General features: G+C 55.6%; 11 protein-coding genes across 11 annotated transcripts; 8 read left to right on the forward strand and 3 right to left on the reverse strand.

Annotated features, from left to right (window-relative positions):
- The first annotated feature begins 4,026 nt into the window (after positions 1-4,026).
- LOC144095088 (histone H3) lies at positions 4,027-4,721 on the forward strand. The gene has a single exon (XM_077628886.1). The coding sequence runs from the start codon at positions 4,075-4,077 to the stop codon at positions 4,483-4,485; it is 411 nt and encodes a 136-aa protein (XP_077485012.1). The 5' UTR covers positions 4,027-4,074; the 3' UTR covers positions 4,486-4,721.
- Positions 4,722-5,412: 691 nt separating this feature from the next.
- LOC144095647 (histone H2A-like) lies at positions 5,413-5,787 on the reverse strand. Its single transcript, XM_077629315.1, has one exon. The coding sequence runs from the start codon at positions 5,785-5,787 to the stop codon at positions 5,413-5,415; it is 375 nt and encodes a 124-aa protein (XP_077485441.1).
- Positions 5,788-6,050: 263 nt separating this feature from the next.
- LOC144095089 (histone H2B) lies at positions 6,051-6,780 on the forward strand. Its single transcript, XM_077628887.1, has one exon. It carries the CDS (start codon positions 6,071-6,073, stop codon positions 6,443-6,445), a length of 375 nt encoding a protein of 124 aa, XP_077485013.1. The 5' UTR covers positions 6,051-6,070; the 3' UTR covers positions 6,446-6,780.
- A 1,306-nt stretch (positions 6,781-8,086) lies between these two features.
- Positions 8,087-9,103, forward strand: LOC144095090 (histone H4). Its single transcript, XM_077628888.1, has one exon. It carries the CDS (start codon positions 8,483-8,485, stop codon positions 8,792-8,794), a length of 312 nt encoding a protein of 103 aa, XP_077485014.1. The 5' UTR covers positions 8,087-8,482; the 3' UTR covers positions 8,795-9,103.
- Positions 9,104-14,296: 5,193 nt separating this feature from the next.
- LOC144095091 (histone H3) lies at positions 14,297-15,042 on the forward strand. Its single transcript, XM_077628889.1, has one exon. It carries the CDS (start codon positions 14,396-14,398, stop codon positions 14,804-14,806), a length of 411 nt encoding a protein of 136 aa, XP_077485015.1. The 5' UTR covers positions 14,297-14,395; the 3' UTR covers positions 14,807-15,042.
- Positions 15,043-15,077: 35 nt separating this feature from the next.
- On the reverse strand, positions 15,078-16,321 carry LOC144094296 (histone H2A-like). The gene is made up of 2 exons (XM_077628231.1): positions 15,957-16,321; positions 15,078-15,880 (listed from the first exon to the last, which is right to left on the reverse strand). Exons 1-2 carry the CDS (start codon positions 16,184-16,186, stop codon positions 15,736-15,738), a joined length of 375 nt encoding a protein of 124 aa, XP_077484357.1. The 5' UTR covers positions 16,187-16,321; the 3' UTR covers positions 15,078-15,735.
- A 141-nt stretch (positions 16,322-16,462) lies between these two features.
- On the forward strand, positions 16,463-17,179 carry LOC144094297 (histone H2B). Its single transcript, XM_077628232.1, has one exon. It carries the CDS (start codon positions 16,470-16,472, stop codon positions 16,842-16,844), a length of 375 nt encoding a protein of 124 aa, XP_077484358.1. The 5' UTR covers positions 16,463-16,469; the 3' UTR covers positions 16,845-17,179.
- A 1,464-nt stretch (positions 17,180-18,643) lies between these two features.
- On the forward strand, positions 18,644-19,503 carry LOC144094298 (histone H4). The gene has a single exon (XM_077628233.1). The coding sequence runs from the start codon at positions 18,883-18,885 to the stop codon at positions 19,192-19,194; it is 312 nt and encodes a 103-aa protein (XP_077484359.1). The 5' UTR covers positions 18,644-18,882; the 3' UTR covers positions 19,195-19,503.
- Positions 19,504-23,099: 3,596 nt separating this feature from the next.
- LOC144094299 (histone H3) lies at positions 23,100-23,845 on the forward strand. The gene has a single exon (XM_077628234.1). The coding sequence runs from the start codon at positions 23,199-23,201 to the stop codon at positions 23,607-23,609; it is 411 nt and encodes a 136-aa protein (XP_077484360.1). The 5' UTR covers positions 23,100-23,198; the 3' UTR covers positions 23,610-23,845.
- A 35-nt stretch (positions 23,846-23,880) lies between these two features.
- On the reverse strand, positions 23,881-25,048 carry LOC144094300 (histone H2A-like). The gene has a single exon (XM_077628236.1). It carries the CDS (start codon positions 24,911-24,913, stop codon positions 24,539-24,541), a length of 375 nt encoding a protein of 124 aa, XP_077484362.1. The 5' UTR covers positions 24,914-25,048; the 3' UTR covers positions 23,881-24,538.
- A 128-nt stretch (positions 25,049-25,176) lies between these two features.
- Positions 25,177-25,906, forward strand: LOC144094301 (histone H2B). Its single transcript, XM_077628237.1, has one exon. It carries the CDS (start codon positions 25,197-25,199, stop codon positions 25,569-25,571), a length of 375 nt encoding a protein of 124 aa, XP_077484363.1. The 5' UTR covers positions 25,177-25,196; the 3' UTR covers positions 25,572-25,906.
- Positions 25,907-27,540: the final 1,634 nt, after the last annotated feature.

Consider the following 27,540-nt stretch of genomic DNA (forward strand, 5'->3'; position numbering starts at 1 on the left):
CAAGCTAATTGGTCTAGGATTGCACTTCCAAGGCAGTGCGTCACCCGTGTCTATTCGGTGCCTGACTAGGGTAGTGAGGCCCGGGCGGTCAGTGAATGTCGCGTTGTACTCGTAGAGGAGCGATGACAAACGTGCCTTCTCCCTCTCCGTCACGCTGTTCACTTCCGACAACAAGGGGTGCGCTGACCTTCCCTGCGCGGCAGAGCAGCTTTCTACCGCGGCAACCTTCTCTCTGCCCTCTCCCTCAGCGGCGATGGTCCGCTCGCCTCCTGGATCTCGGGCTGGCGCGGTGGATTTGTCACGGTCTCCCCCCGCTCGCGCCGCGTTCGGAGTCTGAATGGTCTGCGACACCGCGGGCGCTTTCGCGAAAGGCTTCAAGGCGCCTGATGTGCGCTCCCTGTAGCCTCCGCTGCTGATGTCTATCACAATACCTGTCTTGGCTAGGAAGTCTCGTCCAAGAATTACAGGAACGGATAAACAGGGAAGATGAACGAGGCGTTGTCGCCGCACGCGTCTTTCCCAGCGAACCACTATCCTAGCTGCACCGCTTGATTGCGCTGTGCCGCTCGCGAGGCGAAAAGTGGTATCGCACTCTCTCAGCCGGATTTTGTTCTCGCGGAGATGGTTTAACACCTCGTCACCGAACAAAGAAGCGCTTGCTCCTGTATCTAGTAACGCGGTGAATTTCTTTCGAGCTATTGTTAGCTCAATGAACGGCGCTGACAGGTCAACAGAATTTCCTACGCGACATGCCAAAGGCGCTAGCAAACCGGGGTTTTCTGTGCACGCCGCGCGGAATCGAAGGTCGATCACCGGCGGCTTTGGCCGTTTCCCGACCGTGTTTGGTCACGGGCGGGAGGGCGGCCACACTCGCGGGCGAAGTGTCCCGGCTGGTCGCACCGGTAGCAACGGTTGCCCGGGCCCCGACGGGCTAGGCGCTGGTCGCCCCGTTCCTTTCGGTCATCTCGAACTCGCGGCGCGGATGGTGGGGGCCGCGTGTCGGCCTCCCGATCTCGCCTCGGTTCATTCCGCTCTGCGGCAGCGTGTGCTGTTCGCAACGCGTAGCTGAATGGGTCCAAAGCGCGGTCGGTCAACTCCCAACCCCTTGGGACACGCTCGTCAGCAAACTGTGCTGACGCTTCAGTTCTAGATGGACTGCGCGCTGAGCTGCCATTCCACGCGCAGCGCGGCTCAAGTGACAGCGATGCGGGTGGGGGCGGCCGATACGCTCGCGCAGAGAGGATGTCTCCCTGAATGCGCTTCGCCTCAGCTGCCAGCTCATCCAAATCTCTGAACCTGACTCCTCTCAGGTAAGCCGTGAAAGTCGGGTGCGCTTGTCTCGTGACACGCTCAACTTTCTCCGTGTTCGTGGCGCGAGGGTCAGCGAGGCGATAAAGTTCGTCCATCGCTCGGACGTACTCTAACAGAGACTCGTCGGGGTGCTGGGTTCGGAGCTCCAGCTCTCTCCTCAAACGCCACTCATAGTTTGCGGGAAGGAATTCGTCGCGGAAGCTTGCGCAAAACTCCTCCATTGTCCTCGCTCGGTTGCCGGCTAGTCGGTACCAGCGGGCCGCTTGCTCCGTCAAAGAAACAGGCACAACACACGCGAGCATTTCGGCGTCTGCGATTCCTGTCACTTGCTGATAATGCAGCAGACGGTCGAGGTACTCATTTGCTCCCGCAATGTCGTGGTACCCCGTGTAGGTAGGCAAGTCTATCCTAACACGTGGTGACTGGGCCGGGGCTTGCAAATTGTTTTGCAAAATACCCGCTAGACTCTGCATAACCTGCATTGCGTTCTGCAAGAGCACCTCGGATGATTGCGGACTAACACCCCCGGAGTTGGGCGCAGCCGCTGATGGCGTCGAATGATGAGGCCTAGATGCCTCATTGTTCGCGCCGCGGAGCGGCGAGGCGCCCGATGTGGAGCCCCCCATGCCAGGCCTAAGTCCTACCGACGCGTCAGGGGATGTTACTCGGCTATTCCGCGTGGAACGCCCAAGATTCACAAATTCAAACCCTTCCAACGGCGCGTCAAGTAGGGAGCCCTGGTTATGTGCCGCTGGCTCTGACAGCATAAACAAAGACTGCAAGTCACTCCTGTCGGCTGCCATCCTTTGTTAGGGCGACGGTAGTCGTTCGCTCCAACAAAGGTCACTGCTCGATTGCCTAGTTCGCCCCACGTTCGGGCGCCAAGATATGGGGTCACTCTGCGTCCAGCCGGCCGGGAAGGCGAGCTTCCGTGCAAGCTACACGCAGGCGTTATTTAAGCACGCAACACGTTTCCCCAACCCGTGGCGCAGAGTCGCAGCCACGGCAGGTCCGGACGAAATAGGCAACGGCAGGGCACGCTAGGAAATAGTTTATTATCCTAACGCGAGGTAAAGCACACTGCGGAAGAATGTTCTATCCGTAAAATAGATGTTCAGTAGCTCACCAAGTCGTTGACGTCGACCGGCGTTGGTGTTCGGGGGCCGGCGGGCAGCGGAAGGGGTCCGTGGGGTAGTTAGGTCAGGTCCGGCGGCGAGAGAGACCTTCCCGCCGCGCGATCACGCCTTTTATCCCCTCGGTCATTGCCTCCCTCGCGGCAAATCGTTACCGTCAAGCTTAGGCGTGCTACCCTCTCCGCAGAAGGCGACGCGCTGCCGTGACGTCACGTCAGTGCTGGGGCGGAAATGAGCAGAGTCGCGGGGGTGCCTTCTCTCCACATTCCTGGTGGCCAGCGCGCCCGTATAGGTCACGGTCGCCGCTGGCGCGGGGGACGAGGAGGGGATACCCGTGTATCCCACAAAGTACACCTCAATTACGGAGAGATGGGATGCATTCTTTACGCGCGCTGCTCTTGCTCACTAACCTTGCCTGCCTAGTACTCGAAGCATATTGTCCCGCAGATGCAGGAGAGCTTTTAGGCATTTATGCGCGGCTTCCGTGCACTGCACTGTGCCCAGTTCTTTCTGTGCAGTAAATAGTAAATTGGTTCATCTCTTGCGGTGGTTTGCGAGCTTGGCGCCCGGGGAGTTTTTTTTTTTTTCGCAATCCCGTTGCTCTTTGTCTCCAAGACAAGAAAGCCTCTAACTGATAGCGTTGTGCGCATACCTATCCAGCGAAGCGCATGAACTTCGCAGGCGGCTGTGAGAAGTAGTGGGTCTTCGTTTTGCTCCGCACTTTTGTCTTCTCCGCTGGCGTTGAACCTTCTATGATTGCTTTCCAGTAATGCGGCCTAACTCGGCCAACAATCGCCGCTTTTTTTTTACACGCGCGACAGTCTGTTCTACACCAGTAACGGCACGTGCTTTTCAGGCATGCGGCGGCGACACACTGTAAGGTATCCACATCCAAGCTTGGGAAAGCAGCCACAGTGCCTGGGCAGGGAGAAAAAGTGCCTTTTATAAAATTGCACGCCACCACTTTAATCTTTACACTCGCCTCTCACATTCATTCGCTCATGCCGACCGCAGTGCACTTAACAATTTTGGTTGCTGCCTCCTTCCTTTGCCTATTGAAATGAGCCAACAAACAGCGAAAATAATTACTTTCTCCTCCTCAACTAAAGTTCAGTTCTATACTCAGAATGTCTCCCGGAGCATTCATTGCTTGCTGTCGCGCTAGTAGCTTCGCCTTTCTTTTCGAAAGACTCATTGCCCGGTATGTCCAAGAAGACAAGCTCGTTGCAGTGCGCTAACGCCACACGGAACGACCCGCAACCGCGTCGACACCCTGGTGTGGTGGCAAAGTCGACGCTGCCGCGTACGCCCGGCTCCTGCCAGAGGGCTGCGTTTGCTGTGCGGGCAAACCTAAAGGATAGGCGCACCGTAATCTTGCGCTAGACCACGGTTCCACACCCACTTGTCTCACCTTTGCCAGGCGCGAAACCAACGCGCGCTCGAAAAGTAGTATTTCCAGCATTCTGGCGGCCGCCGCAGAACGGAGGGAAGCTATCGGTCCGTCAGCGGGGACCAATCGGGTCGGAGAGAGGGCGCGAGGGAGCAGCGCCGCCGCGCGGCGCTGAACACAGTCTCTCGCCGCCCGTCTCCGAAGGCAGTCCGTCCGTTACCAGCGTCCGCGTCCGGCACCATGGCTCGCACGAAGCAAACCGCGCGCAAGAGCACCGGTGGCAAGGCCCCCCGCAAGCAGCTGGCCACAAAGGCTGCTCGTAAGAGTGCGCCAGCTACCGGAGGCGTGAAGAAGCCTCACAGATATAGGCCTGGCACCGTGGCACTTCGTGAAATTCGCCGATACCAAAAATCGACCGAACTTCTCATCCGCAAGCTGCCCTTCCAGCGCCTGGTGAGAGAAATCGCTCAGGACTTCAAGACCGACCTGCGCTTCCAGAGCTCGGCCGTCATGGCACTTCAGGAGGCCAGCGAGGCATACCTGGTCGGTCTCTTCGAGGACACCAACCTGTGCGCGATCCACGCCAAGCGCGTCACCATCATGCCGAAGGATATCCAGCTGGCGAGGCGCATCCGCGGCGAGCGCGCCTAGAGCGCAGTGGCGCCCGGCACTTGGCGCCGCCGCCGCCGCCGCAGCAACGCATCACAACGGTCCTTCTCAGGACCACCCAAATGTTTGCTTTGGCCACGGGCGCACGAAACCGAGCTCCGAACCCGGCCGGTCCCTCTCTCTCGAACACTGCGTTTCGCAGCTGCTGGAAAACGAGGTGAGTTGTTGAAAGCCATGGCCCTGGCGTCTTCCGCGGGCTCGCGCTTGTAAATAACATCATTGCACAAGTCACGCGCGCGCGCCCAGTTTTGTGGGGGTAAATGCGGCGCTGGGCGCGCAAGTGAATGCAGCACGCGCCGCCTACATTAGGTGCACCTTGATACGCCGCGTACGTATTTATTGCTGTGTGAATAGTTTCTGTCGATATTACCGTCCGCTCACCTATTTTATTTCGTGTCTGCATTCTGCCTGCTGTGGCTTATTTCCGCTGTCCCAGTTCACGTCCTTCGGTATCTATGGCAGATGCCCGCGGTGGCGAAAAAAAAAAAAATCCCGTCCCTTGTTCTCTATTACTGTCTCAGTAAAGCCACTTCGTCATTCTCTCTAGCGCTGCTATGTGAAACCCCTGCTAGGGAACTGCCAAAAAAAAAAACAATGCGCTGGTCATGCCCCTTATTAACGCTCTACTGGCCTCCTGCTAGCGACTGGGCCAGGAAAAGGAAAGGAAGAAGGGGCCGATAAAACTAAATAAAAGCCAACCTGTGTGCGGCGCGCAGTGAGGCAAACACTTTGAAAAAACAGCCAGCGTGAGAGGGACGCAGCGGTCCAGAGCAAATAAAAAAAACAAAACCCAAAGGTATCACACAGCGAGGCCCCGCCGTGGCAGGCAGTTGGTTGGTCCTGATAAGGACCGTTAGTTGGGCGCTGCTGATGCGGCGGGCGCGCCTCCACAGACGTGCGGTAGACCGCTCACGCCTTCTTCTCGGTCTTCTTGGGGAGCAACACGGCCTGGATGTTGGGCAAGACGCCGCCCTGGGCGATGGTAACTCCCGAGAGCAGCTTGTTCAGCTCCTCGTCGTTTCGGATGGCCAGCTGCAGGTGGCGCGGAATGATTCTGGTCTTCTTGTTGTCCCGAGCAGCGTTGCCCGTCAGCTCGAGCACCTCGGCGGCCAGGTATTCGAGGACGGCGGCCAGGTAAACGGGGGCGCCCGCTCCGACGCGCTCCGCGTAGTTGCCCTTACGCAAGAGACGGTGAATTCGACCCACGGGGAACTGCAGTCCCGCGCGGCTCGAGCGGGTCTTGCTCTTGCCCTTGGCCTTGCCTCCTTTTCCGCGACCTGACATGGTGACTTCTGTTGTACGCTCGAGAAAGAACGGGGAACGCCGCGTGCGAGAACAGACAGGAACGGGCTGCTGCTTGATACTACGAACCTCGAGAGCGCGCCGCGATACCGCGACGGGAGCGCTGGAGGGAGGGTGAGGAGGCCGCGACGCGTCGACCAATCGCGCGGCGGCCTGGCTCCGGTCGCTTGAACACCACGGTGCCAGTATAAAAACGCCGCGCGCCCCTGCGCGCGCGTTCTTTCGACACCGTCCGTCTCCCCGAGCGCAGTCGTAACTGATCGTCATGCCCCCTCAACCGTCGGGAAAGGCCGTGAAGAAGGCCGGAAAGGCGCAGAAGAATGTGCGCGCAACCGACAAGAAGAAGAAGAAGCGCCGCAGGAAGGAGAGCTTCTCCATCTACATCTATAAGGTGCTCAAGCAGGTGCATCCGGACACTGGAGTATCCAGCAAGGCCATGTCCATCATGAACAGCTTCGTGAACGACATCTTCGAGCGCATCGCGGCCGAGTCCTCTCGCCTGGCCCACTACAACAAGCGCTCGACCATCACGAGCCGGGAGATCCAAACTGCGGTGCGTCTCTTGCTGCCTGGCGAGCTGGCCAAGCACGCCGTGTCCGAAGGCACCAAGGCTGTCACCAAGTACACCAGCTCCAAGTAGGCGGCACATCGCGCTCGTCGCCAGTCGTCCCCCCCAACAACCTCAACGGCTCTTTTCAGAGCCAACCAAAGTGTTTGCATCGTCGAGTCTGCAGGTAGCGGCGCGATGCTCCGGGCCCCTTTCTCTCTCTGTGTTTTGATTGTTTAAGTTGTTTTCTTCATTAGCATGTAGCCTCGAGAAATGGATATCAGGCGGTTGAAATAGCAGCGGTTTTGCTTAGGCAGCATGCAATACAGCCAGATTGTTAAAGAACAATATTTCGAATTAGTTGTAGGAGAACTGTAAAGGAAATATATATGTATGTATGCATGTGAATACTCATCCGCATGAGCACGTAAGAGAGAAGAAAAAAAAAAGAAGCTTCTACCTATTATATGCTTGCTTAAGTGTGACGGCAGGAGGTAATTTATTGCGGAATTCCCCCGGTTTGGGTTTGTGTGGATATTTGGCCTTAAGAAGAGGTTATCGTTTCGTGGCCGCAACACGTGCCTGCGGACGTCGGGGAGGCCACTGTGTTCCCTCAGTCTGTTCTTAGGAAATTCGAAAGGAAAACAGTTTGCCACCCGTGGCGTGCCCCATCTGGCCAGCGGTATTCGAAGGGAGGGAGGAAGTACTTACGTACAGCTGTAAGGGTTACATACACCAATGTGCAGGACGTAGAACTGGGCAGTACAGTGCGGCGGACGTAGCTGTAGCAAATCAGTCCGCAGAGAAGCCACGCTTCACACTGGCCACCGGGCGAGCGCGCACTCGCAGAATATGAAGCGCTACAAGCACAATTTGCTGTGTCGTTAGTAATGTGCGTGTCCCCCAGCGCGTGCGGCGCGCCCGCGTTTTTGTTTTCTTTTTTTTTTCCCCGGTAAGAACGGCGAAAAATTCCGACGCTGGCAGCTGTTTGGTACCTTCTTTGGCTTCTTGCGGCCGATGCTGTCGTGCCAGATAGAGCAAGTAAGTCCTCGAACACGAGCAGATTATCGTATCGCGCGTGTGCACAATAGCCTGGCAATGGTCGGAAAACTGAAAGCGACGCTCGCACAGCTCGGGTTCGATCCAGCGAGCCGAAAGTGGGAAGAGAGGTGGTGAGACATTTGTTCTATGTGGCTGGAAAATTTTAAAGCTGTGCATTGGTTACTTTTTGAGATAAACGTATTTCTATGTAGTCCGCAAGAGAAACTGGTCGTTTCTCGGCATCCTGGCGACCGGGAGAGGAGGGGGAGCGAGGTACGTGCGCCGCGAACGGCCGTAGTCGCCCTCTCAAGGGCCCGCTCCGATGTGGTCACGGACACGGTGAAGTGTGTGCGGGAAGTTGGGGACACACACACACGATAAGTGAGTGCTTAATTTCCCCTTAGCAATGCACGTTTTGAGAACGGGCAGGTTTTGAGGACAAAAAAAAAAAAACCGCTTCTGCAGCTTCACAAGTCGCGAAACCCGCTAATTGTTGGTAGCGCCAGCAATGACGGTGTCCTTGGTGTGTCTTTAAGGGGCGCGCGATTTAACGGTGTAAACTCTCCCCTGCCAGTGGGGGGGGGGGGGCAGCAAACAGAAACCACGCGCACCTGTTTGCTTGCAACGCAGGCACGCACGAAAAAAAAAAAAGACTGACAGCAGCAACGACTAGGCATCAAGTATTTTTTTTTTTCCATGCAAACGGAGCAGGCATGACCAAATATCGGTTATACAGCCACTATTGCGAAGTATAGGAGGTGCGCTTCGTTTTCCATTGTTTGCTATTTCCGTTTTTTTTTTCTTGCGCGGTGGGGGGTCGCGTGATGCAGAATGGGGCAGTCTTCGCGTTGCTTGGTTGTTTACGTGTGCGCCTTGATGCGGTCGTTTTGGCTACCTTGCTGGCGGCGCGGCAGCCCTCCGAGAGGGCTCAGTAGTGCTAGCGAGCCGGCGCTTGCGGAGGCGGACTCTCATTGGTCGAGGCGCCGCAGCGAATGGCGGCTTCGCGCTGCCAGCACCACAGGCCGCCGAGCGTAACACCATCATTCCCCGTTCTCGCCTCGGAGTGTACACTTCGTCGTCGGCACCATCATGTCTGGTCGCGGAAAAGGTGGCAAGGGACTCGGCAAGGGAGGCGCGAAGCGCCATCGCAAGGTATTGCGAGACAACATCCAGGGCATCACCAAGCCCGCCATCCGTCGTCTGGCGCGCCGAGGCGGTGTCAAGCGCATCTCGGGCCTGATCTACGAGGAGACCCGCGGCGTGTTGAAAGTGTTCCTCGAGAATGTGATCCGGGACGCCGTCACGTACACGGAGCACGCTAAGCGCAAGACTGTCACCGCCATGGATGTGGTCTACGCGCTGAAGCGTCAGGGCCGCACTCTGTACGGCTTCGGAGGCTAGTCCGTCCACCGTGTGCCGTCTGGACTTCGGCGTCGTGCAAGCACCCTTCTCGCGAAAAACAGCCCTCTTTAGGGCTACCCAACTGCTGCATGGGCAGCCGCTGGTCATGCGAACCAGAGCTCCGGTTCTCGTGTGTCCCTCTCTCCCCTTTGTTTTGCTACCGTTTTCTGCATCCGTTTTTCCTTTCCTTGCGGCCTGCCACAGCGAGCGGATCACGACCGAACGGCAACCAGGAGTGGTCTCAGGTAAGCAGTTCCGTTCTTGACTCTGTGCAGTAGCGCGTGCAGTCAGTACTGTGAGTGTCGTCCGAGGGAGCATGCTCGCTGTTTGCCTAGTCAGTCACTGTCAAACGCAGTGGACGGAGTAAAACAAAGTGTGTGCTCGAATTTGCAAAGTCTTTCTGCATTGACCGTCTGGGATTCAAGTGAGGCGGTGTTCGAGAGGTGACCGTTCCAGAAGAGCACAGTTTTTTTTTTTTCGCTTTAAATGCGGGGCCTCATGGAATTCGGGGTCAGGTATGCTCGACTTTGTGCCGTAGTGCGTGCAACAACAAGTAGGGTATGCGAAATGCAGAGCTTCGCAGTTGCGCATCACTCGTGTCCGCCTGCGAAATGATCACAGCTCGTTTGAATGTCGCGGAAAGAGCGACTGATAATGTTGGCTACCGCTTAAAAAAAAAAGGGGGGGGGGGAAATGCAAACAGAACGATTCGCCGAAGTCTGGTTAAGAGCGGAGATGCGAAGGTCCCTCTTTATTTTTTGGCCCATCGTGTTCTGCGTTGAAATTTTTTTGTGAAATGAAGGGCATTATAAAGTAGCCAATTACAGTTCCTACTCCCAACGTGACAGCGGCGGCGAGTTTTTTTGTTTTTTTCTTCTCCCGCACCAAGTTTACCCAACTCATCGGCGCAGAGCTGCGTTCCGAATCGAAATATTCAAGGCGGTGTAATGATTGCACTGCATTGCGTTTGGTCCAAAACCGTTACAGTTTTTCTCTATCGTAAATGTGGGGCGCTTTCTTGCCTGCAGGACATGTGGCCAGGTAATGCTATCACATTATTGAGCCCAAGTGTGCCATAAGGCTGTGCTAGTCAGCTTTACATGTCTGTGGCAGAAACACTGTTGGCGAATTTCAGCAGCCGTGCGCGCGTCAAAGAAAAAAAATTGGACGACTTGCAGCCATTCCTTGTATGCAGAGCGCCTCTCATAATCTGAAACCTGGAGGTAAACACACCTGGCCGAGAGACGTGCGAAATGGAGCATCGTGTTTCGTTTCCTGAATAGGCCTTTGTTCGTCAAATTGGGCTTCCAGAGTGTAACTCCAGATAAAAAACACAGGAATGAACGGGACGGACAAATTGCAAACCATTGCAGCACGCGAACAGCCCCTGCCTCAAGTGAAAAGGGGGAAAAGAAGCACACAGCTTGGTTGTCTGCATTCCAAGTGACTCAATGATTGGTTCTGTAGCGTGTTCCGCTGACCTGGAACAACATTGTAATGCTGGGGGGACTTAACTTTTTGTACACGACGGTGCGGACGTTCTCGTCACAGTCGACTTTAAGGAACCTGCAGGGTGGGATGAGCCGCCGAATGCCTCTTTAGTCTTGAGTCATTTTTTTTTTCTCCCCAGTTATGAGTACAATTAGATGATTTACCATCCCACTGGTGCACCGCTACAGACAGTTGTCCAAATTCATAGGAAGCGTTATTGCCTCCGACTGCCCAGTCGCTGTCCAATTTGTGTTTGCGACGATCACTTGCAGTGAATTATTATTATGAGACCACATTGTTGGAGCAGGTTCAATTCGTGAGTTTTTGACAGGCAGTACAGACACCGAAACGTACCTGTGAATAATAGCGTGCAAAAGCACTTCTCCCATGGAAACTGGAATATGCAGGATCTGTGTGGGAGCCTCATTGCAAAGAAAGGATGTAATGGAATAATACAAACGAGAGGACCCACCTTCCCTACTAACGCCTGAGAATGGAGTGCGCACACAAGAGCACAGGTGTAAAGTCAGTCGTCTCCAGTAAAGAGGAAAATTGGACTTGAACCTTTCCCTTAGGCCAATATTTTGTGCCACAGAACCCGACATGAATAGCTTTCTTTCTCTGCTTGCTGTAAAGGAGTCGTCTGAAAAGTTTCTAACGACTATGCAAAAAATCTAACTCTCTCAGGGTGAAAAAGCGCCGCGGGAAAAATCCACGTATTCATCATTTACCCGAGTCGGTTTTTGCTTCGCGCGGCAGCAGCAGTCGACTGCGCGACGCGGACTCTGCTGTCTCGGAGGCGGGTATACTTGCGCAGGCGACACGAAGGGGGCGCCGCAGCCCCGCGCTGCGCCGACTGTGTTGCGTTGGCAGGGAGGGAGGAGCAGCTCAGCTCCGGGCCTCAAGTATTCCGTTGCGTGGCAAGCGTTGGGCGCTTTAATGGGGGCTCGCACCCAGGCCGGTAGACGTCCTGCGCGAATTTTTGTTATTATTTTTGGTTTGCAAGCTAGAAGCGTCGGAACTGTGCCCGCAAATTTCGTTGCGGTGCGGCCGTAGCAGAGCGCTATTCTACGCGGGCCCCTACAGATATGCACATCCTGGCCTATGCTATGCAAGGAAAACGACAGGGCAGTGGATATAAAGCACTTTTCTTTCTATTTTTTTCAATTGGCCGCAGTCAGTTGATCTAACCCAGGCATGCACTTCCGTTTGTTTCTAAGGTGACCGCAGGAAGTACACCTCAATTACGGAGAGATGGGATGCATTCTTTACGCGCGCTGCTCTTGCTCACTAACCTTGCCTGCCTAGTACTCGAAGCATATTGTCCCGCAGATGCAGGAGAGCTTTTAGGCATTTATGCGCGGCTTCCGTGCACTGCACTGTGCCCAGTTCTTTCTGTGCAGTAAATAGTAAATTGGTTCATCTCTTGCGGTGGTTTGCGAGCTTGGCGCCCGGGGAGTTTTTTTTTTTTCGCAATCCCGTTGCTCTTTGTCTCCAAGACAAGAAAGCCTCTAACTGATAGCGTTGTGCGCATACCTATCCAGCGAAGCGCATGAACTTCGCAGGCGGCTGTGAGAAGTAGTGGGTCTTCGTTTTGCTCCGCACTTTTGTCTTCTCCGCTGGCGTTGAACCTTCTATGATTGCTTTCCAGTAATGCGGCCTAACTCGGCCAACAATCGCCGCTTTTTTTTTACACGCGCGACAGTCTGTTCTACACCAGTAACGGCACGTGCTTTTCAGGCATGCGGCGGCGACACACTGTAAGGTATCCACATCCAAGCTTGGGAAAGCAGCCACAGTGCCTGGGCAGGGAGAAAAAGTGCCTTTTATAAAATTGCACGCCACCACTTTAATCTTTACACTCGCCTCTCACATTCATTCGCTCATGCCGACCGCAGTGCACTTAACAATTTTGGTTGCTGCCTCCTTCCTTTGCCTATTGAAATGAGCCAACAAACAGCGAAAATAATTACTTTCTCCTCCTCAACTAAAGTTCAGTTCTATACTCAGAATGTCTCCCGGAGCATTCATTGCTTGCTGTCGCGCTAGTAGCTTCGCCTTTCTTTTCGAAAGACTCATTGCCCGGTATGTCCAAGAAGACAAGCTCGTTGCAGTGCGCTAACGCCACACGGAACGACCCGCAACCGCGTCGACACCCTGGTGTGGTGGCAAAGTCGACGCTGCCGCGTACGCCCGGCTCCTGCCAGAGGGCTGCTTTTGCTGTGCGGGCAAACCTAAAGGATAGGCGCACCGTAATCTTGCGCTAGACCACGGTTCCACACCCACTTGTCTCACCTTTGCCAGGCGCGAAACCAACGCGCGCTCGAAAAGTATATATATATATAGTGATTATTTATTTAAAATAACAAAAAGGAAGGTAAAAGATGTTTGCTCACCCCGGCATCTGCCATCACTAAACGGCGGCACCTGAGCTGGGGTAGCGGAAATATAGGATAGCAGGCAGTTTGAAGAAGTGAAAGAAAAGAGGTGAGGGGATAGCAGGAAAGAGATAGGGGTGAGGGCATATATACACTATTTACAAGTAAAAAGTTCCGGCCGCGCGCGTTCAGCCGCCGCGGCCGCCGGGTGGGAGAGGGGGTGTCGCCGATGAGGAGGCGGCCTGCTTCGTTGGGCAGGAGGCGGCCGGCTGCGTTGGGTCGCCGCGTCGTCTCCAAGGGGGGAGGTGCCCGTGATGTCGCCGCCAGGCGCCGCCTGGAATGCAGATGGCTGCGCGCGTGCGCCAACAACCGAAACCACCGCGACACACGCGCACAGCACTTGTTCACAACAGCTGGTGTGGGGCGGCCAGCTGTTTTAAGCGTCCGAGGTAGCACAAGCGGAGCGTTCCGTCACTGCCTAACACTACCTGGCGCAGAACAGACGGGACGTCAGGCCCGTCTGTTCGAGAAAAGCACACAAGCTCACCATTGTTCGCTCACGGGTACGCGCACTGCCCTGCGGCCACAACAGCGTCTTGAGCGAGTCTGGTAGGATGCCCAGCGCCCTGTAGGCCGCGAGCATATCACGACGAGCGTCGGCGAACGCGGTGCAGCGAAGTAGCAGATGTTCCAGTGTCTCCACTGCACCGCATCTAACACACACTTCGCTCGTCGCTAGTCCGTGGCGCACCCGTCGGTCCCCAGGCCACACGCAGCCGATGCGCGCGCGGAGGATCATTGCGCGTTGCGCCCGCGAGAGGGCGCGGCAGCCGTTGATGCTTGGAATGCGCTCACCTCCCGCGATGCGTGGGTCGGGGTGCTGCTGTCGGAGATGATCTTGTATGACCGCTCGCACGTCCTCCAGCGCTAGCGGGGGATCGCTCGGAGGTAGTTGATGTGCGGCGGTCGCAAGTTCGTCGGCCTCCTCGTTTCCCGCGATGCCGCAGTGACCGGGCACCCACTGCACGCGCACAACACATCCTTGCTGTGCAAGGCGCTCGATGCTTGCGCGAATGCCGCGCACTAGGGGGGTACCGCGGCCGATGCACTGTAGGCGGGTGAGGGCGGTGCGGGAGTCGCAGAGCAGAGCACTCCTGGGTGGCGGAGGTGCGATGGAGAGCAGCAGGTCCAGGCCCAGGTTTATCCCCATCAGCTCCGCCGTGGTGGAGGATCCCAGGAAGTTGGCGTGGGTCTGGCTGTGCAGTCGCAGGGCTGGGATGGTAGCCGCCGCTGCGATGGAGCGGCTGTCGCGTACCACTGAGCCGTCTGTGTACACGAGGACATGGCCCTGAATATCCTCGTGTATGACGGCTCTGGTCAGCTGCTGCACAGCGCAGAGGGGCGTGCTCCGCTTTCCCGCGATGCCGACGATCTCGCGCTCTATCTCCGAGGCAGCAGGCCATGGCTGGCAGGGGCCGTAGGGGGGGGCGGCTTCTGTGAGGCGCTCGTAGTCCAAAAGCGCCGCACCCATTTGCGAGCGCTCGAAAAGTAGTATTTCCAGCATTCTGGCGGCCGCCGCAGAACGGAGGGAAGCTATCGGTCCGTCAGCGGGGACCAATCGGGTCGGAGAGAGGGCGCGAGGGAGCAGCGCCGCCGCGCGGCGCGGAACACAGTCTCTCGCCGCCCGTCTCCGAAGGCAGTCCGTCCGTTACCAGCGTCCGCGTCCGGCACCATGGCTCGCACGAAGCAAACCGCGCGCAAGAGCACCGGTGGCAAGGCCCCCCGCAAGCAGCTGGCCACAAAGGCTGCTCGTAAGAGTGCGCCAGCTACCGGAGGCGTGAAGAAGCCTCACAGATATAGGCCTGGCACCGTGGCACTTCGTGAAATTCGCCGATACCAAAAATCGACCGAACTTCTCATCCGCAAGCTGCCCTTCCAGCGCCTGGTGAGAGAAATCGCTCAGGACTTCAAGACCGACCTGCGCTTCCAGAGCTCGGCCGTCATGGCACTTCAGGAGGCCAGCGAGGCATACCTGGTCGGTCTCTTCGAGGACACCAACCTGTGCGCGATCCACGCCAAGCGCGTCACCATCATGCCGAAGGATATCCAGCTGGCGAGGCGCATCCGCGGCGAGCGCGCCTAGAGCGCAGTGGCGCCCGGCACTTGGCGCCGCCGCCGCCGCCGCAGCAACGCATCACAACGGTCCTTCTCAGGACCACCCAAATGTTTGCTTTGGCCACGGGCGCACGAAACCGAGCTCCGAACCCGGCCGGTCCCTCTCTCTCGAACACTGCGTTTCGCAGCTGCTGGAAAACGAGGTGAGTTGTTGAAAGCCATGGCCCTGGCGTCTTCCGCGGGCTCGCGCTTGTAAATAACATCATTGCACAAGTCACGCGCGCGCGCCCAGTTTTGTGGGGGTAAATGCGGCGCTGGGCGCGCAAGTGAATGCAGCACGCGCCGCCTACATTAGGTGCACCTTGATACGCCGCGTACGTATTTATTGCTGTGTGAATAGTTTCTGTCGATATTACCGTCCGCTCACCTATTTTATTTCGTGTCTGCATTCTGCCTGCTGTGGCTTATTTCCGCTGTCCCAGTTCACGTCCTTCGGTATCTATGGCAGATGCCCGCGGTGGCGAAAAAAAAAAAAAATCCCGTCCCTTGTTCTCTATTACTGTCTCAGTAAAGCCACTTCGTCATTCTCTCTAGCGCTGCTATGTGAAACCCCTGCTAGGGAACTGCCAAAAAAAAAAAACAATGCGCTGGTCATGCCCCTTATTAACGCTCTACTGGCCTCCTGCTAGCGACTGGGCCAGGAAAAGGAAAGGAAGAAGGGGCCGATAAAACTAAATAAAAGCCAACCTGTGTGCGGCGCGCAGTGAGGCAAACACTTTGAAAAAACAGCCAGCGTGAGAGGGACGCAGCGGTCCAGAGCAAATAAAAAAAACAAAACCCAAAGGTATCACACAGCGAGGCCCCGCCGTGGCAGGCAGTTGGTTGGTCCTGATAAGGACCGTTAGTTGGGCGCTGCTGATGCGGCGGGCGCGCCTCCACAGACGTGCGGTAGACCGCTCACGCCTTCTTCTCGGTCTTCTTGGGGAGCAACACGGCCTGGATGTTGGGCAAGACGCCGCCCTGGGCGATGGTAACTCCCGAGAGCAGCTTGTTCAGCTCCTCGTCGTTTCGGATGGCCAGCTGCAGGTGGCGCGGAATGATTGTGCGCGGAATGGTGTGTGCCTCCTTTGTTCTTGTCTTGCGTCTATTTTCGCTGGTTCCTTTTCTATGCAATGATTCTGGTCTTCTTGTTGTCCCGAGCAGCGTTGCCCGCCAGCTCGAGCACCTCGGCGGCCAGGTATTCGAGGACGGCGGCCAGGTAAACGGGGGCGCCCGCTCCGACGCGCTCCGCGTAGTTGCCCTTACGCAAGAGACGGTGAATTCGACCCACGGGGAACTGCAGTCCCGCGCGGCTCGAGCGGGTCTTGCTCTTGCCCTTGGCCTTGCCTCCTTTTCCGCGACCTGACATGGTGACTTCTGTTGTACGCTCGAGAAAGAACGGGGAACGCCGCGTGCGAGAACAGACAGGAACGGGCTGCTGCTTGATACTACGAACCTCGAGAGCGCGCCGCGATACCGCGACGGGAGCGCTGGAGGGAGGGTGAGGAGGCCGCGACGCGTCGACCAATCGCGCGGCGGCCTGGCTCCGGTCGCTTGAACACCACGGTGCCAGTATAAAAACGCCGCGCGCCCCTGCGCGCGCGTTCTTTCGACACCGTCCGTCTCCCCGAGCGCCGTCGTAACTGATCGTCATGCCCCCTCAACCGTCGGGAAAGGCCGTGAAGAAGGCCGGAAAGGCGCAGAAGAATGTGCGCGCAACCGACAAGAAGAAGAAGAAGCGCCGCAGGAAGGAGAGCTTCTCCATCTACATCTATAAGGTGCTCAAGCAGGTGCATCCGGACACTGGAGTATCCAGCAAGGCCATGTCCATCATGAACAGCTTCGTGAACGACATCTTCGAGCGCATCGCGGCCGAGTCCTCTCGCCTGGCCCACTACAACAAGCGCTCGACCATCACGAGCCGGGAGATCCAAACTGCGGTGCGTCTCTTGCTGCCTGGCGAGCTGGCCAAGCACGCCGTGTCCGAAGGCACCAAGGCTGTCACCAAGTACACCAGCTCCAAGTAGGCGGCACATCGCGCTCGTCGCCAGTCGTCCCCCCCAACAACCTCAACGGCTCTTTTCAGAGCCAACCAAAGTGTTTGCATCGTCGAGTCTGCAGGTAGCGGCGCGATGCTCCGGGCCCCTTTCTCTCTCTGTGTTTTGATTGTTTAAGTTGTTTTCTTCATTAGCATGTAGCCTCGAGAAATGGATATCAGGCGGTTGAAATAGCAGCGGTTTTGCTTAGGCAGCATGCAATACAGCCAGATTGTTAAAGAACAATATTTCGAATTAGTTGTAGGAGAACTGTAAAGGAAATATATATGTATGTATGCATGTGAATACTCATCCGCATGAGCACGTAAGAGAGAAGAAAAAAAAAAGAAGCTTCTACCTATTATATGCTTGCTTAAGTGTGACGGCAGGAGGTGATTTATTGCGGAATTCCCCCGGTTTGGGTTTGTGTGGATATTTGGCCTTAAGAAGAGGTTATCGTTTCGTGGCCGCAACACGTGCCTGCGGACGTCGGGGAGGCCACTGTGTTCCCTCAGTCTGTTCTTAGGAAATTCGAAAGGAAAACAGTTTGCCACCCGTGGCGTGCCCCATCTGGCCAGCGGTATTCGAAGGGAGGGAGGAAGTACTTACGTACAGCTGTAAGGGTTACATACACCAATGTGCAGGACGTAGAACTGGGCAGTACAGTGCGGCGGACGTAGCTGTAGCAAATCAGTCCGCAGAGAAGCCACGCTTCACACTGGCCACCGGGCGAGCGCGCACTCGCAGAATATGAAGCGCTACAAGCACAATTTGCTGTGTCGTTAGTAATGTGCGTGTCCCCCAGCGCGTGCGGCGCGCCCGCGTTTTTGTTTTCTTTTTTTTTCCCCGGTAAGAACGGCGAAAAATTCCGACGCTGGCAGCTGTTTGGTACCTTCTTTGGCTTCTTGCGGCCGATGCTGTCGTGCCAGATAGAGCAAGTAAGTCCTCGAACACGAGCAGATTATCGTATCGCGCGTGTGCACAATAGCCTGGCAATGGTCGGAAAACTGAAAGCGACGCTCGCACAGCTCGGGTTCGATCCAGCGAGCCGAAAGTGGGAAGAGAGGTGGTGAGACATTTGTTCTATGTAACTGGAAAATTTTAAAGCTGTGCATTGGTTACTTTTTGAGATAAACGTATTTCTATGTAGTCCGCAAGAGAAACTGGTCGTTTCTCGGCATCCTGGCGACCGGGAGAGGAGGGGGAGCGAGGTACGTGCGCCGCGAACGGCCGTAGTCGCCCTCTCAAGGGCCCGCTCCGATGTGGTCACGGACACGGTGAAGTGTGTGCGGGAAGTTGGGGACACACACACACGATAAGTGAGTGCTTAATTTCCCCTTAGCAATGCACGTTTTGAGAACGGGCAGGTTTTGAGGACAAAAAAAAAAAAAAACCGCTTCTGCAGCTTCACAAGTCGCGAAACCCGCTAATTGTTGGTAGCGCCAGCAATGACGGTGTCCTTGGTGTGTCTTTAAGGGGCGCGCGATTTAACGGTGTAAACTCTCCCCTGCCAGTGGGGGGGGGGGGCAGCAAACAGAAACCACGCGCACCTGTTTGCTTGCAACGCAGGCACGCACGAAAAAAAAAAAAGACTGACAGCAGCAACGACTAGGCATCAAGTATTTTTTTTTTTCCATGCAAACGGAGCAGGCATGACCAAATATCGGTTATACAGCCACTATTGCGAAGTATAGGAGGTGCGCTTCGTTTTCCATTGTTTGCTATTTCCGTTTTTTTTTTTCTTGCGCGGTGGGGGGTCGCGTGATGCAGAATGGGGCAGTCTTCGCGTTGCTTGGTTGTTTACGTGTGCGCCTTGATGCGGTCGTTTTGGCTACCTTGCTGGCGGCGCGGCAGCCCTCCGAGAGGGCTCAGTAGTGCTAGCGAGCCGGCGCTTGCGGAGGCGGACTCTCATTGGTCGAGGCGCCGCAGCGAATGGCGGCTTCGCGCTGCCAGCACCACAGGCCGCCGAGCGTAACACCATCATTCCCCGTTCTCGCCTCGGAGTGTACACTTCGTCGTCGGCACCATCATGTCTGGTCGCGGAAAAGGTGGCAAGGGACTCGGCAAGGGAGGCGCGAAGCGCCATCGCAAGGTATTGCGAGACAACATCCAGGGCATCACCAAGCCCGCCATCCGTCGTCTGGCGCGCCGAGGCGGTGTCAAGCGCATCTCGGGCCTGATCTACGAGGAGACCCGCGGCGTGTTGAAAGTGTTCCTCGAGAATGTGATCCGGGACGCCGTCACGTACACGGAGCACGCTAAGCGCAAGACTGTCACCGCCATGGATGTGGTCTACGCGCTGAAGCGTCAGGGCCGCACTCTGTACGGCTTCGGAGGCTAGTCCGTCCACCGTGTGCCGTCTGGACTTCGGCGTCGTGCAAGCACCCTTCTCGCGAAAAACAGCCCTCTTTAGGGCTACCCAACTGCTGCATGGGCAGCCGCTGGTCATGCGAACCAGAGCTCCGGTTCTCGTGTGTCCCTCTCTCCCCTTTGTTTTGCTACCGTTTTCTGCATCCGTTTTTCCTTTCCTTGCGGCCTGCCACAGCGAGCGGATCACGACCGAACGGCAACCAGGAGTGGTCTCAGGTAAGCAGTTCCGTTCTTGACTCTGTGCAGTAGCGCGTGCAGTCAGTACTGTGAGTGTCGTCCGAGGGAGCATGCTCGCTGTTTGCCTAGTCAGTCACTGTCAAACGCAGTGGACGGAGTAAAACAAAGTGTGTGCTCGAATTTGCAAAGTCTTTCTGCATTGACCGTCTGGGATTCAAGTGAGGCGGTGTTCGAGAGGTGACCGTTCCAGAAGAGCACAGTTTTTTTTTTCGCTTTAAATGCGGGGCCTCATGGAATTCGGGGTCAGGTATGCTCGACTTTGTGCCGTAGTGCGTGCAACAACAAGTAGGGTATGCGAAATGCAGAGCTTCGCAGTTGCGCATCACTCGTGTCCGCCTGCGAAATGATCACAGCTCGTTTGAATGTCGCGGAAAGAGCGACTGATAATGTTGGCTACCGCTTAAAAAAAAAGGGGGGGGGGGAAATGCAAACAGAACGATTCGCCGAAGTCTGGTTAAGAGCGGAGATGCGAAGGTCCCTCTTTATTTTTTGGCCCATCGTGTTCTGCGTTGAAATTTTTTTGTGAAATGAAGGGCATTATAAAGTAGCCAATTACAGTTCCTACTCCCAACGTGACAGCGGCGGCGAGTTTTTTTGTTTTTTTCTTCTCCCGCACCAAGTTTACCCAACTCATCGGCGCAGAGCTGCGTTCCGAATCGAAATATTCAAGGCGGTGTAATGATTGCACTGCATTGCGTTTGGTCCAAAACCGTTACAGTTTTTCTCTATCGTAAATGTGGGGCGCTTTCTTGCCTGCAGGACATGTGGCCAGGTAATGCTATCACATTATTGAGCCCAAGTGTGCCATAAGGCTGTGCTAGTCAGCTTTACATGTCTGTGGCAGAAACACTGTTGGCGAATTTCAGCAGCCGTGCGCGCGTCAAAGAAAAAAAATTGGACGACTTGCAGCCATTCCTTGTATGCAGAGCGCCTCTCATAATCTGAAACCTGGAGGTAAACACACCTGGCCGAGAGACGTGCGAAATGGAGCATCGTGTTTCGTTTCCTGAATAGGCCTTTGTTCGTCAAATTGGGCTTCCAGAGTGTAACTCCAGATAAAAAACACAGGAATGAACGGGACGGACAAATTGCAAACCATTGCAGCACGCGAACAGCCCCTGCCTCAAGTGAAAAGGGGGAAAAGAAGCACACAGCTTGGTTGTCTGCATTCCAAGTGACTCAATGATTGGTTCTGTAGCGTGTTCCGCTGACCTGGAACAACATTGTAATGCTGGGGGGACTTAACTTTTTGTACACGACGGTGCGGACGTTCTCGTCACAGTCGACTTTAAGGAACCTGCAGGGTGGGATGAGCCGCCGAATGCCTCTTTAGTCTTGAGTCATTTTTTTTTTCTCCCCAGTTATGAGTACAATTAGATGATTTACCATCCCACTGGTGCACCGCTACAGACAGTTGTCCAAATTCATAGGAAGCGTTATTGCCTCCGACTGCCCAGTCGCTGTCCAATTTGTGTTTGCGACGATCACTTGCAGTGAATTATTATTATGAGACCACATTGTTGGAGCAGGTTCAATTCGTGAGTTTTTGACAGGCAGTACAGACACCGAAACGTACCTGTGAATAATAGCGTGCAAAAGCACTTCTCCCATGGAAACTGGAATATGCAGGATCTGTGTGGGAGCCTCATTGCAAAGAAAGGATGTAATGGAATAATACAAACGAGAGGACCCACCTTCCCTACTAACGCCTGAGAATGGAGTGCGCACACAAGAGCACAGGTGTAAAGTCAGTCGTCTCCAGTAAAGAGGAAAATTGGACTTGAACCTTTCCCTTAGGCCAATATTTTGTGCCACAGAACCCGACATGAATAGCTTTCTTTCTCTGCTTGCTGTAAAGGAGTCGTCTGAAAAGTTTCTAACGACTATGCAAAAAATCTAACTCTCTCAGGGTGAAAAAGCGCCGCGGGAAAAATCCACGTATTCATCATTTACCCGAGTCGGTTTTTGCTTCGCGCGGCAGCAGCAGTCGACTGCGCGACGCGGACTCTGCTGTCTCGGAGGCGGGTATACTTGCGCAGGCGACACGAAGGGGGCGCCGCAGCCCCGCGCTGCGCCGACTGTGTTGCGTTGGCAGGGAGGGAGGAGCAGCTCAGCTCCGGGCCTCAAGTATTCCGTTGCGTGGCAAGCGTTGGGCGCTTTAATGGGGGCTCGCACCCAGGCCGGTAGACGTCCTGCGCGAATTTTTGTTATTATTTTTGGTTTGCAAGCTAGAAGCGTCGGAACTGTGCCCGCAAATTTCGTTGCGGTGCGGCCGTAGCAGAGCGCTATTCTACGCGGGCCCCTACAGATATGCACATCCTGGCCTATGCTATGCAAGGAAAACGACAGGGCAGTGGATATAAAGCACTTTTCTTTCTATTTTTTTCAATTGGCCGCAGTCAGTTGATCTAACCCAGGCATGCACTTCCGTTTGTTTCTAAGGTGACCGCAGGAAGTACACCTCAATTACGGAGAGATGGGATGCATTCTTTACGCGCGCTGCTCTTGCTCACTAACCTTGCCTGCCTAGTACTCGAAGCATATTGTCCCGCAGATGCAGGAGAGCTTTTAGGCATTTATGCGCGGCTTCCGTGCACTGCACTGTGCCCAGTTCTTTCTGTGCAGTAAATAGTAAATTGGTTCATCTCTTGCGGTGGTTTGCGAGCTTGGCGCCCGGGGAGTTTTTTTTTTTTTTCGCAATCCCGTTGCTCTTTGTCTCCAAGACAAGAAAGCCTCTAACTGATAGCGTTGTGCGCATACCTATCCAGCGAAGCGCATGAACTTCGCAGGCGGCTGTGAGAAGTAGTGGGTCTTCGTTTTGCTCCGCACTTTTGTCTTCTCCGCTGGCGTTGAACCTTCTATGATTGCTTTCCAGTAATGCGGCCTAACTCGGCCAACAATCGCCGCTTTTTTTTTACACGCGCGACAGTCTGTTCTACACCAGTAACGGCACGTGCTTTTCAGGCATGCGGCGGCGACACACTGTAAGGTATCCACATCCAAGCTTGGGAAAGCAGCCACAGTGCCTGGGCAGGGAGAAAAAGTGCCTTTTATAAAATTGCACGCCACCACTTTAATCTTTACACTCGCCTCTCACATTCATTCGCTCATGCCGACCGCAGTGCACTTAACAATTTTGGTTGCTGCCTCCTTCCTTTGCCTATTGAAATGAGCCAACAAACAGCGAAAATAATTACTTTCTCCTCCTCAACTAAAGTTCAGTTCTATACTCAGAATGTCTCCCGGAGCATTCATTGCTTGCTGTCGCGCTAGTAGCTTCGCCTTTCTTTTCGAAAGACTCATTGCCCGGTATGTCCAAGAAGACAAGCTCGTTGCAGTGCGCTAACGCCACACGGAACGACCCGCAACCGCGTCGACACCCTGGTGTGGTGGCAAAGTCGACGCTGCCGCGTACGCCCGGCTCCTGCCAGAGGGCTGCTTTTGCTGTGCGGGCAAACCTAAAGGATAGGCGCACCGTAATCTTGCGCTAGACCACGGTTCCACACCCACTTGTCTCACCTTTGCCAGGCGCGAAACCAACGCGCGCTCGAAAAGTAGTATTTCCAGCATTCTGGCGGCCGCCGCAGAACGGAGGGAAGCTATCGGTCCGTCAGCGGGGACCAATCGGGTCGGAGAGAGGGCGCGAGGGAGCAGCGCCGCCGCGCGGCGCGGAACACAGTCTCTCGCCGCCCGTCTCCGAAGGCAGTCCGTCCGTTACCAGCGTCCGCGTCCGGCACCATGGCTCGCACGAAGCAAACCGCGCGCAAGAGCACCGGTGGCAAGGCCCCCCGCAAGCAGCTGGCCACAAAGGCTGCTCGTAAGAGTGCGCCAGCTACCGGAGGCGTGAAGAAGCCTCACAGATATAGGCCTGGCACCGTGGCACTTCGTGAAATTCGCCGATACCAAAAATCGACCGAACTTCTCATCCGCAAGCTGCCCTTCCAGCGCCTGGTGAGAGAAATCGCTCAGGACTTCAAGACCGACCTGCGCTTCCAGAGCTCGGCCGTCATGGCACTTCAGGAGGCCAGCGAGGCATACCTGGTCGGTCTCTTCGAGGACACCAACCTGTGCGCGATCCACGCCAAGCGCGTCACCATCATGCCGAAGGATATCCAGCTGGCGAGGCGCATCCGCGGCGAGCGCGCCTAGAGCGCAGTGGCGCCCGGCACTTGGCGCCGCCGCCGCCGCCGCAGCAACGCATCACAACGGTCCTTCTCAGGACCACCCAAATGTTTGCTTTGGCCACGGGCGCACGAAACCGAGCTCCGAACCCGGCCGGTCCCTCTCTCTCGAACACTGCGTTTCGCAGCTGCTGGAAAACGAGGTGAGTTGTTGAAAGCCATGGCCCTGGCGTCTTCCGCGGGCTCGCGCTTGTAAATAACATCATTGCACAAGTCACGCGCGCGCGCCCAGTTTTGTGGGGGTAAATGCGGCGCTGGGCGCGCAAGTGAATGCAGCACGCGCCGCCTACATTAGGTGCACCTTGATACGCCGCGTACGTATTTATTGCTGTGTGAATAGTTTCTGTCGATATTACCGTCCGCTCACCTATTTTATTTCGTGTCTGCATTCTGCCTGCTGTGGCTTATTTCCGCTGTCCCAGTTCACGTCCTTCGGTATCTATGGCAGATGCCCGCGGTGGCGAAAAAAAAAAAAAATCCCGTCCCTTGTTCTCTATTACTGTCTCAGTAAAGCCACTTCGTCATTCTCTCTAGCGCTGCTATGTGAAACCCCTGCTAGGGAACTGCCAAAAAAAAAAAACAATGCGCTGGTCATGCCCCTTATTAACGCTCTACTGGCCTCCTGCTAGCGACTGGGCCAGGAAAAGGAAAGGAAGAAGGGGCCGATAAAACTAAATAAAAGCCAACCTGTGTGCGGCGCGCAGTGAGGCAAACACTTTGAAAAAACAGCCAGCGTGAGAGGGACGCAGCGGTCCAGAGCAAATAAAAAAAACAAAACCCAAAGGTATCACACAGCGAGGCCCCGCCGTGGCAGGCAGTTGGTTGGTCCTGATAAGGACCGTTAGTTGGGCGCTGCTGATGCGGCGGGCGCGCCTCCACAGACGTGCGGTAGACCGCTCACGCCTTCTTCTCGGTCTTCTTGGGGAGCAACACGGCCTGGATGTTGGGCAAGACGCCGCCCTGGGCGATGGTAACTCCCGAGAGCAGCTTGTTCAGCTCCTCGTCGTTTCGGATGGCCAGCTGCAGGTGGCGCGGAATGATTCTGGTCTTCTTGTTGTCCCGAGCAGCGTTGCCCGCCAGCTCGAGCACCTCGGCGGCCAGGTATTCGAGGACGGCGGCCAGGTAAACGGGGGCGCCCGCTCCGACGCGCTCCGCGTAGTTGCCCTTACGCAAGAGACGGTGAATTCGACCCACGGGGAACTGCAGTCCCGCGCGGCTCGAGCGGGTCTTGCTCTTGCCCTTGGCCTTGCCTCCTTTTCCGCGACCTGACATGGTGACTTCTGTTGTACGCTCGAGAAAGAACGGGGAACGCCGCGTGCGAGAACAGACAGGAACGGGCTGCTGCTTGATACTACGAACCTCGAGAGCGCGCCGCGATACCGCGACGGGAGCGCTGGAGGGAGGGTGAGGAGGCCGCGACGCGTCGACCAATCGCGCGGCGGCCTGGCTCCGGTCGCTTGAACACCACGGTGCCAGTATAAAAACGCCGCGCGCCCCTGCGCGCGCGTTCTTTCGACACCGTCCGTCTCCCCGAGCGCAGTCGTAACTGATCGTCATGCCCCCTCAACCGTCGGGAAAGGCCGTGAAGAAGGCCGGAAAGGCGCAGAAGAATGTGCGCGCAACCGACAAGAAGAAGAAGAAGCGCCGCAGGAAGGAGAGCTTCTCCATCTACATCTATAAGGTGCTCAAGCAGGTGCATCCGGACACTGGAGTATCCAGCAAGGCCATGTCCATCATGAACAGCTTCGTGAACGACATCTTCGAGCGCATCGCGGCCGAGTCCTCTCGCCTGGCCCACTACAACAAGCGCTCGACCATCACGAGCCGGGAGATCCAAACTGCGGTGCGTCTCTTGCTGCCTGGCGAGCTGGCCAAGCACGCCGTGTCCGAAGGCACCAAGGCTGTCACCAAGTACACCAGCTCCAAGTAGGCGGCACATCGCGCTCGTCGCCAGTCGTCCCCCCCAACAACCTCAACGGCTCTTTTCAGAGCCAACCAAAGTGTTTGCATCGTCGAGTCTGCAGGTAGCGGCGCGATGCTCCGGGCCCCTTTCTCTCTCTGTGTTTTGATTGTTTAAGTTGTTTTCTTCATTAGCATGTAGCCTCGAGAAATGGATATCAGGCGGTTGAAATAGCAGCGGTTTTGCTTAGGCAGCATGCAATACAGCCAGATTGTTAAAGAACAATATTTCGAATTAGTTGTAGGAGAACTGTAAAGGAAATATATATGTATGTATGCATGTGAATACTCATCCGCATGAGCACGTAAGAGAGAAGAAAAAAAAAGAAGCTTCTACCTATTATATGCTTGCTTAAGTGTGACGGCAGGAGGTAATTTATTGCGGAATTCCCCCGGTTTGGGTTTGTGTGGATATTTGGCCTTAAGAAGAGGTTATCGTTTCGTGGCCGCAACACGTGCCTGCGGACGTCGGGGAGGCCACTGTGTTCCCTCAGTCTGTTCTTAGGAAATTCGAAAGGAAAACAGTTTGCCACCCGTGGCGTGCCCCATCTGGCCAGCGGTATTCGAAGGGAGGGAGGAAGTACTTACGTACAGCTGTAAGGGTTACATACACCAATGTGCAGGACGTAGAACTGGGCAGTACAGTGCGGCGGACGTAGCTGTAGCAAATCAGTCCGCAGAGAAGCCACGCTTCACACTGGCCACCGGGCGAGCGCGCACTCGCAGAATATGAAGCGCTACAAGCACAATTTGCTGTGTCGTTAGTAATGTGCGTGTCCCCCAGCGCGTGCGGCGCGCCCGCGTTTTTGTTTTCTTTTTTTTTTCCCCGGTAAGAACGGCGAAAAATTCCGACGCTGGCAGCTGTTTGGTACCTTCTTTGGCTTCTTGCGGCCGATGCTGTCGTGCCAGATAGAGCAAGTAAGTCCTCGAACACGAGCAGATTATCGTATCGCGCGTGTGCACAATAGCCTGGCAATGGTCGGAAAACTGAAAGCGACGCTCGCACAGCTCGGGTTCGATCCAGCGAGCCGAAAGTGGGAAGAGAGGTGGTGAGACATTTGTTCTATGTGGCTGGAAAATTTTAAAGCTGTGCATTGGTTACTTTTTGAGATAAACGTATTTCTATGTAGTCCGCAAGAGAAACTGGTCGTTTCTCGGCATCCTGGCGACCGGGAGAGGAGGGGGAGCGAGGTACGTGCGCCGCGAACGGCCGTAGTCGCCCTCTCAAGGGCCCGCTCCGATGTGGTCACGGACACGGTGAAGTGTGTGCGGGAAGTTGGGGACACACACACACGATAAGTGAGTGCTTAATTTCCCCTTAGCAATGCACGTTTTGAGAACGGGCAGGTTTTGAGGACAAAAAAAAAAAAAAACCGCTTCTGCAGCTTCACAAGTCGCGAAACCCGCTAATTGTTGGTAGCGCCAGCAATGACGGTGTCCTTGGTGTGTCTTTAAGGGGCGCGCGATTTAACGGTGTAAACTCTCCCCTGCCAGTGGGGGGGGGGGGCAGCAAACAGAAACCACGCGCACCTGTTTGCTTGCAACGCAGGCACGCACGAAAAAAAAAAGACTGACAGCAGCAACGACTAGGCATCAAGTATTTTTTTTTTTCCATGCAAACAGAGCAGGCATGACCAAATATCGGTTATACAGCCACTATTGCGAAGTATAGGAGGTGCGCTTCGTTTTCCATTGTTTGCTATTTCCGTTTTTTTTTTTCTTGCGCGGTGGGGGGTCGCGTGATGCAGAATGGGGCAGTCTTCGCGTTGCTTGGTTGTTTACGTGTGCGCCTTGATGCGGTCGTTTTGGCTACCTTGCTGGCGGCGCGGCAGCCCTCCGAGAGGGCTCAGTAGTGCTAGCGAGCCGGCGCTTGCGGAGGCGGACTCTCATTGGTCGAGGCGCCGCAGCGAATGGCGGCTTCGCGCTGCCAGCACCACAGG

Source organism: Amblyomma americanum, chromosome 6 (genome assembly GCF_052857255.1).
Source record: "Amblyomma americanum isolate KBUSLIRL-KWMA chromosome 6, ASM5285725v1, whole genome shotgun sequence".
In the NCBI taxonomy this organism is placed as follows: Eukaryota; Metazoa; Arthropoda; class Arachnida; order Ixodida; family Ixodidae; genus Amblyomma; species Amblyomma americanum.

Bases quoted from the DNA above. Each gene is read 5' to 3' on its own strand.
- LOC144094300 (XM_077628236.1), bottom strand. From the start codon at position 24,913: ATGTCAGGTCGCGGAAAAGGAGGCAAGGCCAAGGGCAAGAGCAAGACC.
- LOC144094296 (XM_077628231.1), bottom strand. From the start codon at position 16,186: ATGTCAGGTCGCGGAAAAGGAGGCAAGGCCAAGGGCAAGAGCAAGACC. The intron at 15,881-15,956 runs AATCATTGCATA...CATTCCGCGCAC, and splicing joins CGGGACAACAAGAAGACCAG to AATCATTCCGCGCCACCTGC.
- LOC144094301 (XM_077628237.1), top strand. From the start codon at position 25,197: ATGCCCCCTCAACCGTCGGGAAAGGCCGTGAAGAAGGCCGGAAAGGCG.
- LOC144095090 (XM_077628888.1), top strand. From the start codon at position 8,483: ATGTCTGGTCGCGGAAAAGGTGGCAAGGGACTCGGCAAGGGAGGCGCG.
- LOC144095647 (XM_077629315.1), bottom strand. From the start codon at position 5,787: ATGTCAGGTCGCGGAAAAGGAGGCAAGGCCAAGGGCAAGAGCAAGACC.
- LOC144094297 (XM_077628232.1), top strand. From the start codon at position 16,470: ATGCCCCCTCAACCGTCGGGAAAGGCCGTGAAGAAGGCCGGAAAGGCG.
- LOC144095091 (XM_077628889.1), top strand. From the start codon at position 14,396: ATGGCTCGCACGAAGCAAACCGCGCGCAAGAGCACCGGTGGCAAGGCC.
- LOC144094299 (XM_077628234.1), top strand. From the start codon at position 23,199: ATGGCTCGCACGAAGCAAACCGCGCGCAAGAGCACCGGTGGCAAGGCC.
- LOC144095088 (XM_077628886.1), top strand. From the start codon at position 4,075: ATGGCTCGCACGAAGCAAACCGCGCGCAAGAGCACCGGTGGCAAGGCC.
- LOC144094298 (XM_077628233.1), top strand. From the start codon at position 18,883: ATGTCTGGTCGCGGAAAAGGTGGCAAGGGACTCGGCAAGGGAGGCGCG.
- LOC144095089 (XM_077628887.1), top strand. From the start codon at position 6,071: ATGCCCCCTCAACCGTCGGGAAAGGCCGTGAAGAAGGCCGGAAAGGCG.